At 23.9% G+C, this 10,248-nt stretch overlaps 5 protein-coding genes across 5 annotated transcripts, besides 17 other annotated features; all 5 read left to right on the forward strand.

Moving 5' to 3' along the window:
* Positions 1–26: part of a sequence feature (AT_rich) that runs on past the window's edge.
* Positions 27–46: 20 nt separating this feature from the next.
* Positions 47–144: a microsatellite.
* Positions 145–153: 9 nt separating this feature from the next.
* Positions 154–181: a sequence feature (AT_rich).
* A 51-nt stretch (positions 182–232) lies between these two features.
* Positions 233–284: a sequence feature (AT_rich).
* Positions 285–343: 59 nt separating this feature from the next.
* Positions 344–405: a microsatellite.
* A 323-nt stretch (positions 406–728) lies between these two features.
* Positions 729–885: a microsatellite.
* Positions 886–909: 24 nt separating this feature from the next.
* Positions 910–1,002: a microsatellite.
* Positions 1,003–1,004: 2 nt separating this feature from the next.
* Positions 1,005–1,878: a repeat region.
* A 304-nt stretch (positions 1,879–2,182) lies between these two features.
* Positions 2,183–2,247: a microsatellite.
* Positions 2,248–2,740: 493 nt separating this feature from the next.
* Positions 2,741–2,777: a sequence feature (AT_rich).
* Positions 2,778–2,917: 140 nt separating this feature from the next.
* Positions 2,918–2,980: a microsatellite.
* Positions 2,981–4,502: a repeat region.
* Positions 4,503–4,548: 46 nt separating this feature from the next.
* On the forward strand, positions 4,549–5,386 carry EDI_248200 (endonuclease V, putative; the record flags this gene model as incomplete). Its single annotated transcript, XM_001739797.1, has 4 exons — positions 4,549–4,647; positions 4,714–4,759; positions 4,903–5,030; positions 5,078–5,386. The coding sequence occupies 4 exons, from the start codon at positions 4,549–4,551 to the stop codon at positions 5,384–5,386; spliced, it is 582 nt and encodes a 193-aa protein (XP_001739849.1).
* A 624-nt stretch (positions 5,387–6,010) lies between these two features.
* EDI_248210 (uncharacterized protein) lies at positions 6,011–6,388 on the forward strand (the record flags this gene model as incomplete). Its single annotated transcript, XM_001739798.1, has 1 exon — positions 6,011–6,388. The coding sequence occupies one exon, from the start codon at positions 6,011–6,013 to the stop codon at positions 6,386–6,388; it is 378 nt and encodes a 125-aa protein (XP_001739850.1).
* Positions 6,389–7,225: 837 nt separating this feature from the next.
* Positions 7,226–7,285: a sequence feature (AT_rich).
* On the forward strand, positions 7,284–7,924 carry EDI_248220 (uncharacterized protein; the record flags this gene model as incomplete). The annotated part of the gene is made up of 2 exons (XM_001739799.1): positions 7,284–7,642; positions 7,708–7,924. The coding sequence occupies 2 exons, from the start codon at positions 7,284–7,286 to the stop codon at positions 7,922–7,924; spliced, it is 576 nt and encodes a 191-aa protein (XP_001739851.1).
* An 86-nt stretch (positions 7,925–8,010) lies between these two features.
* On the forward strand, positions 8,011–8,730 carry EDI_248230 (uncharacterized protein; the record flags this gene model as incomplete). Its single annotated transcript, XM_001739800.1, has 1 exon — positions 8,011–8,730. The coding sequence occupies one exon, from the start codon at positions 8,011–8,013 to the stop codon at positions 8,728–8,730; it is 720 nt and encodes a 239-aa protein (XP_001739852.1).
* An 8-nt stretch (positions 8,731–8,738) lies between these two features.
* Positions 8,739–8,767: a sequence feature (AT_rich).
* Positions 8,768–8,774: 7 nt separating this feature from the next.
* EDI_248240 (uncharacterized protein) lies at positions 8,775–9,488 on the forward strand (the record flags this gene model as incomplete). The annotated part of the gene is made up of 1 exon (XM_001739801.1): positions 8,775–9,488. One exon carries the CDS (start codon positions 8,775–8,777, stop codon positions 9,486–9,488), a length of 714 nt encoding a protein of 237 aa, XP_001739853.1.
* A 45-nt stretch (positions 9,489–9,533) lies between these two features.
* Positions 9,534–9,684: a microsatellite.
* A 42-nt stretch (positions 9,685–9,726) lies between these two features.
* Positions 9,727–9,789: a sequence feature (AT_rich).
* Positions 9,790–9,828: 39 nt separating this feature from the next.
* Positions 9,829–9,878: a sequence feature (AT_rich).
* Positions 9,879–10,248: the final 370 nt, after the last annotated feature.

Raw genomic sequence — 10,248 nt, forward strand, 5'->3', positions numbered from 1 at the left:
ATAAATAATTTTCAATATATTATAATGAAGATTTATAAAACAAATCAAATCATAATATAAAAGAATAAATGAAACAATAAAAGTGATAATAACAAATAGAAATTAAATAACAAACGATAATAAAATAAACATCAAAGAAGAAATTCTTCATTGAAATTTTATATGAAATAAATTAAATTAACATCACATTGATAATTGATTATTTCATTCAAACAATACAATTAAACATTTCATAATTTAGAATATGTAATAATAGAATATAATTAATGTTTATAATAATTAAACATCAATAGAATGATGTTAAATTCATTTATAAGTCATTCAAATGTAAAAAAAGCAATGTAAAAGAAGAATATAAAAATAAAAGAAAAAGAATATAAAAAGAAAAAGAAAGAGAAAAAAAAATAATGTCAGTTTGCACAGGGTGTAAAACATAATGTATGTTCTGTGGATCAGAATTGAAGAGTGTGTCAGTTGTACTTCTTTGTCATTCATGTAGAAAAGGAGGATCGAAATGTTTGATTTGTGGAAAAACACTTGGAAATGCAACACCAGCAAAAGCATGTGGAAAATGTTACAGTAAATTACGTAAACCAAACACATGTATGAAATGTGGATGCAGAACTAATTAAGTAATAATTGAATCAATTAAATGAAAAATAAAGAAATAAATAAAAGTTGTAATGAACATTCAATAACAATCAATTTTCTTATTAAACATTTTTATTATAAACTAAAATAAAACAAATACATCAGATAGAACATTTAACATCAAAATTTAATATTGAAAATGAAATAAATACAATAAAATAAGATAACATGAATACAAATAGTGAAAAACAAATCAATGATAATATACAATATCATGAAATAATAATTAAATAACTAACAACTATTATTTCATCATTAAATAATAAAATATGATAATAAACATTAAATAAAAGATGAAAATAAAGAGAATAAATATAAATAACAAAAGAAGATAAAATCATATAAATACAATCATAAAGAATAACAAATAAATAATGAAATAAGAATAGAAATAAAACAAGCAAATGAATTGAATAAAGATATAAAACATAAGAGAAATAAAACAATAAATAATAAGTATTCAATCATTTTCTAATTTATAATAATAATGATGAAATTCATGATAATTATTTATTATTAAATTAATTAATATCACCACTTTTATCATTTTATTTAAATTAGTATTTTCTTTTCTTATTTATTAAAAACACATTAGGTGTGAGTATTTCAAATGAAATAAATTAAATCAACATTAAATTATGTCAATTGTTAATTTACCATTTCATTCATTGGCAGATGAACAAAATGACTGTTCATATTCTTCATTGATTTGTTTTTATTCTTTTTTTTATTTCATTTTCAATTATTCATGATTGAATCATTTCAATTCCTATGATTCGTTTTAGCGTGAAATGTTCTTCTCCACAAAGTGCATTTGAAAATTTTCATATTCAAATGATTGTTGTTTACAATATGACACTGTTTTATAATTTTCTTTATAAACACAAATATCATGTATATATCCAAATGAAAACAAACAATTACTTGTTTGATTACATAAATAAAATGCATATTGTGAATCTTCAATATTAAATTTCTTCATTCTTCATTCTTCCTTTTGATTCTAATGAAAATAAAAATGATTTTGAGTCATTTATATAACAACTTTATCAATTTTCATATTAACATATCCTCCAAATTTATTTCCATTTGTATATTCAATAATAATTATTATATGTTCTTTATTCTTTGATTAAATATTGATGTATTAACATTCCAATTATCAATATTTGAATCAAATATTATATTTCCTATTTTTCTATTTGTCCATTCTTCTATTTGTTTTATATAACTTGTATCAAGGGTTATGTCGTTTGGTGAAAATATTAGAATGTTGTGTGGTTGTTTTGCCAGAGTATTTTTGTATCTTTAAATGACGTATTGTTGTGTTATTTTTTATTGGATTATTGTTTTCTTTCTTGTTATTTTCTATTTCATCTTTTATCTTCTGAAGATATTTCTTTGTAAATTCTTCTTTTATCAATTCTTTTATAACTTCTTCATTCATTTTTTTTCTTCATTTTCTCCATTAGATACCTCTGTACTTCTATATTTAATGTATTCTTTTCTATTTCAATTTCATCCATTTAAGTTCTTTTCTTGTTCTTTCATTCTCTTCTTTTATTCTTCTTACTTCTTCATATACTTCTTCATTCTCATTAATAGTCTTAGAAATCTCTTCACTATTGTAGTTTTTGTTAACATTAATTCTATGTTAGTTTCTAAGTTATTGATTCTTAGTTCTTGTTTTTGTATTATCTTTCTATCTCTGTACGGCAGTTTTGTAAATGAACAAACTATTCAATTGGTTGTTGTGCTGTTTTACTCTTTTCTTGGTTTTCCATTGTTGGTGAGTGTTTTGTATTTAAATTAAAACTACTAATTTGCTTTATATATTAATAGTTCATAAACTATTAATTATAGTCTTTTAATTGTTTTTAATGATTTCAATTAAAAATAGAATGAGTTTATTGGAATTGGAATTATTTGTATTTTAACTTTTATTCTTTTTAAGTATTAAATCTAAAATGAAAATGTATTAAATTGTGTTTCAGGAGATATTGATTATTTTACTTCATTTTGTTCATTTAAGACTATTTCATTTTATTGAACAGACTGTTCATATTATATTTTTACATTCATACACCTCATTTATTTTGTTAATATTTCATTAATATTTATTATATCCTGTATTATCCTTTCAAATTGTTTTATAATACCTGATCATTTATTATTCTTATTTGTTTTATCTTCTATATAAAAGTTAGTCTTTTATAAAACATTCACTTTTACTGATGATTTATTGTTTCAATACATTGATTATTTCTTTATTTTCTATTCTTCTTTTGTTTTAATTATTTTTATTATTGTTATTGTTTATTTTCATTTTATAAGGGATGGAAATGAAAATAAATCAGGAATGGTATTAAAGAACATTAATAAAATACCAAATGGAATGCAAAACATCCCAATAATTGAAGGAGAGGACTTGTATAAATATTTAGGTGTATGGCAGTCCGATGAAATTAATGATACCTTCAATTGTAAAATCATCAAATAAAAGATGATGAAGAAAATGGAAGAAATAAATACTGATGAAAGTAGTAATAGAAGATATATTACAAGAATTAATATTGAAGTAATACCAATCTGAAGATATTCAGTATCAGTAGTAAATTGGAATGTAACATAGATAGAATGGATTTTGAGATAAGAAAATATTTAAGAAAGGCAAAATACATTGGTGTAACTCCAAAGACCGTCTATATGTCAATATAAATGAAATAGGTGAAGGATTAATAAGCCTAAAGGACGAATATGTTAATGAAATAATCAGAACAGTAATGTACTATTGTACAAGAGTGAAATAAGAAATAACATATTAGATAGATGGTATTCAAAGAAATGAATATAGAATAAATTAAAAAAGCACTAAGTCATAAAATCGGAGATACTCAAATAGAAGAAATAATAAATGAAGTGAAAATAAAAAAGAAAAAGAAGTAGTATTAAAAATAAAGAAATTAATGACCAACAAATACATCAAAAAATTGAAATCAAACAAGTTGACATTTTAGAAGATGGTTCGAGTCAAAATTTATAGATAAAATACTACAACAAATGCATTGAAGTCCATCAATATAAAGAAAAATATATTTCTCCAATTAACTAAAATACAAGATGGAGCAATATTTAGTGGGTACAGGAAAGATAAAATAATAAAAAATGAAAGATTAAAATACTGCCCACTTTGTAAATACAAGATATCCACAGTAGAACATATTCTACTATTGTATTGGTCATAAGAAATCACAAATTGAAAAATATGATAATATTGGAATTATCATATTGGTTAATAAGAAAATACACAGGAAATAATCAATACAAGAAATCTCCATATGAAACAATGTTCCAATACAATGACATTACTATGATATGGAACAAACAAATAATGCCAAAAAGTGAATGACTATATCATAAAAGACCAGACATATATGTAATAAATAAAAAGAATAAAACTGGTCTAATATTTGATATGACTATTGTGGCATATCATAATATTAATTGAGGCTATTGGAAGAAAAGAAACATGCATAAGAATTAAAAAATAGGGTAATTAAAATAGAGAAATTAAAGGATGTCAAAATAATTGGAGTAGTAATTTCGATTAATGGGCTAATAAATTTTGAAAGTATTAAATTAATTAAACAATTAAAAATCGAAAATGACATCACTAAAGAAATCAAAAACCTTGTAATTAAAAACATGATGGATGTCATGGAACACTGATTCTACCACAATCAAACACACTCAATAGAGTTGATAGATGAAGACTCATTGACGGGATTAGTCTCCGGTGAAGCAGGAATAATAGGAATTTAGTTCTATTAATACTTAATTAACTACTTTTTATTTTAATTTTATTTTTAGTGAGTTTAAACTTAAAAACATTAATTAATGGAAAAACAATGGGAAAAGTATCAAATTTTACATTCTAAAGATGTAATACTTGAAGACTCACATGAATGGACTTTAGACACACTACGACATGTTGGGGTTTGTTTATTTTTTGTTTATGACTAGATGGTTATTAGTTAGTATGATAAAATTATTAATGATTAGGGATTAGATATATCATTTTCAACAAATCACCCAAACCTTGCAATTGGTTGTTTAGTTATTTGTGAATATCCTTCTGGAAAAGAGTTATTAACATTAACATGTCGTAAAATAATTACGGTTCCTTATATTTCAGGATTTCTTGGTTTAGAGAAGTAGAAGTTTATCATGAACTACTAAACAATTGTAAAGAAAAGTATCCTGAGTTATATCCAGAAGTTGTTCTTGTTGATGGGAATGGATACTATCATCCTCGAAGATTTGGTTCTGCAACTCATGTTGGAATTTATTGTGATATACCGTCAATTGGTGTTGCAAAGGTTTGTAATTTTTGAGTTTTATTCACCAAATAACTCTAACAATGTAGACTGTATTATGTGTTGATGGGATAGGAAAGAAGGAGATTAACATAGTTACTTCACAAATCAAAGCAGGTGAATCAACGACAATTAGTACTTCAAGTGGAGAAGTGTTGTGTGGGGTTATAAGAAGTAGGGGTGGTAGTATAAATCCAATTGTTGTTAGTTGTGGGCATAAAGTTTCACTTTCAACAGCAGTAATTATATGTAAAGAATGTTGTTTACATAAAATCCCAGAGCCTATTCGACTAGCTGATTTAATTTCAAGAAATTTGTTAAGGAATGAAGGACTTCTCCCACACATGAATTCTAAATAAACAAAAAAAGAAGATTAGTGTTAAACAGAAATGAAAAGCCAAAAATCTAATTCTTTTCAAAAAGGTGTTAACAAATTAATCTTAAATCAATCATTTATTATGATTAAAAAAAGATACAAGTTGAAGAGATTTATCTCTCAAATATTGTATTATATTTTAGTAGGATAAGAATAGCTGAATTGTTTACATTAATAAATAAAAAAATGTAAAGATTCACTTCAATTATTACATATCAATCCATCATATTCTGTTGAGAAAGCTAATGAATATTTTCATACTAAAGAATGTAATTTTCAACTCCAAAAATCATTTGTAAAAGAAATGAAATTATTTCCTCATCTAGAAACAATCTAGTTTACAGAACAAACAATTCAATTTCTTCTTTTAATTCAATCACAAATTAAAATAATTCGACTTCCTGTTATTAGTCCAGAATCTACAATATTAAAAATAATTATTTGAAAGAAAGAATTGCTTCATTGTCATTAAAAAAATCCTAAATTCTCTTTTGATCTTTCAGAATTTATATCTTTAACAAGTCTATCACTTATTATTAAAAATCACTTAAGAGTTAATGATTTTATTAGAAATAGATATCATCATTTTGAAAAAGGTTATGTTTTAATGGAAGGATTTGTTGATACAAATTTTATTAATCACATTGATCGATTTAATATTAAGAAAGTAGTTATTGAGTTTGATAAACAAGAAATATTAGAATCAGTCATCAAAAATAAAGAACTTCTCAAAAGAATTACATTTTGTTACAAAGAATGTTATAATAATATGTCTAATAGTGTTATTATTCATAATAAACAATTAATTAATGAGTTTGAAATAACAGAAAAAGGATTTAACAATGAAATATTAATTCAATATTATCCTGAGCATATTAAAATAAATGGATTTAGTAAAAAGAAGATTAAAATGGATTTTAGTTCATATACATTCATAAAATCAATCAAATCAACAAATTCTTCAATTATTTTAATCCACCAATAAGTCTAACACATCTAGAATCAAAATATTTCTATAAAATATCTTCTCTTAATGAATTATATCTTCAAGGAAAAAATATTCAAGATGTATCTTTTCCTAATAATTTAACAGCATAACAATCACTGATTTTATTCAAATTTCTAATTATTCGCAATTATTTCGACTTTCTTTATGTTCAAATAAACTATTTCCAATTTCATTATGTCCAATGTTAACATATTTGTCTTTGTCATGTAACACATGTAATAGTCTTTGTTCATTAACAAATTTAAAAGTATTACACATAAACAAAACTCTTAAAAATGTTAGTATTGAATCATTTTATCCTAGTTCATTAAAATTTTTACAATGTTATTCTAATTCTCTTCCAAAGAAATTACCAATTACACAATTAGTATTAAATGTTTCTTTAAAAGAACATAATACATATCATTATTCATGTCTTTGTAGTTTAAAAATATTAGGATTAGTTTCATATCTAATATTACTTCCTACTTCTTTGACTTCATTAACTGTATCATGTTTTGGTTTATCACAAAATCATATATCATTTAAGGATTTAAATTATATTAATGTTAAGGAATTTCACATTGAAAATTGTATTACTCAGAATGTAGAATTACCACCTTGTCTTGACTCACTTTATCTTCATTATCAGTATTTGAAATAATTAGTCCAATTATAGTTTATACTCTGGTGCTTAATGAAAGTAAAATTAATAGTGAAATGATTCAAAAAGATTTTATAAAGAATTTCTATTCCCAACGATCAAAAGAAAGTGAATTTATTAACACTGAATGGTATTTATCACCTCCTCAATTAAAATCTTGTTATTATCAGAAATAAATAATTTGTTATTTTTAATTTAGTTTTAAATCTAATAAAAACAATTTTATTAATGAATGAACTTTCAATATTCTTTTATGGAGATTCAAATCTTTATGGTATTGAAGCTGTGACTTATAAACGTTATTCTTCCAAAGACAGATTTTCTAATATTGTAATTGAACAATTGAAAAAAGAATTTACAAAAGTCAATTGTATTGTTGATGGAAAACCTGCTCGTTCATTAAAATATGAAAACATACCATTTGGTATTACTAATGGGTTAAAAGAATATGATCAATTCTTATTAAAGATTACCTCCAATCCATTTTCAACAAACAAAGTATTAGTCCTTGCATTATGTATTAATGATATTCTTTCAAAAGCAACTTCACAACAAGTTATTGATGCGTTACAACAATATATCGAAAAGTTCAAAAACAAACAAAAATAATTGTTTTAATTCCACCACCACTTCAATATTGTACGTTTGAAAGTTGGAAATCTACAGTAAATCCAGTGATTGAAGAATCATTGAAATTTGTTCATCAATTAAAAAGTGTTGTTGAATTATGGAAAAAGCAAGAAATAATAGATGGGTTTGTTGATTTAGATGGGATGAGTGTTGGAGAAGATGGTGTTCATTTCACATCAGAAGCACATCACCAAATTGCAGAAAAGTTACTTTTAGTTCTTCATGAAGTTTTAAATTGAATTATTTTCGCAGATTTATTAAGTTAAAAAGTAATAAAGATAAAGTATAAAAGAACTTGGATGATTAAAGAGAATTAACATTTCTTATGACAATAAAATCTATAGTTATTTATGCTGATGAAGGAACTATTAATGTTTGTGTTTATTATTCAATGAAAATGCTTCATTCTCAATACCAAGAAGCTAGAATAAGAAAAATATATGCTAATGAATTAATTGAAGGTAAATGGATTTCTGAAACTGATTTATTTGTTATGCCAGGTGGTGCTGATCGTCCATTTCACAAAAAACTTAATGGGATAGGAGTCAAAATATTGAAAGAATTTATTAATAATGGTGGAAAGTATCTTGGAATTTGTGCAGGGGCATATTTTGCATCATCATTTATTGAATTTAATAAAGATATTCCAAATGAATTAAGTCTATGTGAAGAAAGAACATTAAAACTTTTCAATGGTATTGCACATGGACCAATATACCAAGGATTTGAAGAATACTCTGAACAAGGAGCTGTCATAATTCCTATTTATTATCAAAATAATCAAAAAGTAGAACTTTATTATAATGGAGGATGTTCATTTGTTGACAATTTAAATCAATACAAAGAGAATCATTTTCTTGCAAAATATCAAAATGGAATGAATGCTTTGTTCTTTGACACTATTGGTAAAGGAAAAGTTATTCTTTCTGGTCCTCATTTTGAGTTGGACATAGAATGGTGTGGTAAAATGCTTAAAGAACATCAGAAAAGTGAATTTGAAATGAGAAGAAAACTCTTTTTGAAACATGTTTTTTCATATTTTTAATCACATTGTTATTAATAATCTTTATTTTTATTTATTTCATTTTGATGATTAACACTATCAGAGTGTATAATGACATTGGAACATCCGTTCTTTGTGTTCATAACACAATTCAATTGTTTCATCATTTTTTCCCTTGTGCTAATATTTTTAAAATTTCTTCTTCAGAAATTAAGACGAACAAATGGATTGAAAGTACTGATTTGTTAGTCATACCAGGAGGTGAGGATTTACCTTATCTTGATAAACTTCAGATTGATGGAATTGAACTGATTAAGTCGTTTGTTTTCAATGGGGGGAAAGTTCTTAGGGATGTGTGCTGGAGCATACTTTTCATCATCAACATTAAGTTCTTTTTAACTTCTCAATTAGTTATTGAAGGAGAACGTTACTTAAAATTTTATGAGGGAAATGCAATTGGTCCAGTGTATGATGGATATCAACCAAATAGTGAGTCAGGTGCACATATAGTAAAGATAAAGTACAAGAATACCTATGCATATGTTTATTATAATGGAGGTTGTTATTTTGATGATAATAATAATAAAGTAGAGGGTACTCATTTTGCATTGTATGAAGATGGTAAAAAATGTGGTTATACTAGAAGGTATGGAAAAGGAAAAATTCTCATCACAGGATTTCATTTTGAGTTTGATGAACAATGTTGTTCTCATTTATTAAGTAAATTAAGTTATGATGATTTTGAATCAAGAAGAGAAAACCTTGTTAGATATATTTTTTCATTATTGAGTGATTGTTAAAAAAGGTTATTGTTCTTTTTGAGCAGAAGAATATACAAAAAGCTGAATAAAAGAACTAAAGTCAAACTAAGATAAACAAAGAACACATAATTAAAAAATATAATTAGGATAAAGAGTAAAATCAAAAAGAAACTTAATAAAAAACAGAATACGAGTTAATAAAACAAGAAAGATGAAATAAATCAAAGAAGAGTAATGAAGGGATTTAAAGAAGAAACAAATAGATATTATGAAGTACAAATAATCATTATAAATATAAAAGTATTTTATTTGTTTAACAATAAAGTATTGTTTTTTTATTGCTCATTTCATCTTTTAACAAATTTGTTTTTTATTTGTGTTATTATAAAAATAATTAAAAATAAAATAATTGTTATTTCATTTTTATATCATATCAATTCCTTATAAATAAAGTGTTAGAATACTAAGTAGATAGTATATTGAATGTAGTAATTCAAATTCAGAGCGATGTTTGAGTATTTTTATTTTGTCATTTTGAAGATAAACATATTATTCCTTCAATGAATGAAAACTCTTAAATTAATCAGAATTATATGGTTTAAGAATATCATAAGAATAATAATAACAAATATTATTCATATGACTTATGAATAGATAAAATAAATATAGAAGAACGAATATAAAGACAAGAGAAATATAAAAGAATATAGAAAATGGAGAATATGATATAATGGACATAAAAGAAATAATGATGAAGATAAAATGATAGAAAATTCATAGTTGAAATGAAATACAAAGA

This window comes from Entamoeba dispar, genomic scaffold (assembly GCF_000209125.1).
Source record: "Entamoeba dispar SAW760 scf_1105229462447 genomic scaffold, whole genome shotgun sequence".
Classification (NCBI taxonomy): domain Eukaryota; phylum Evosea; order Mastigamoebida; family Endamoebidae; genus Entamoeba; species Entamoeba dispar.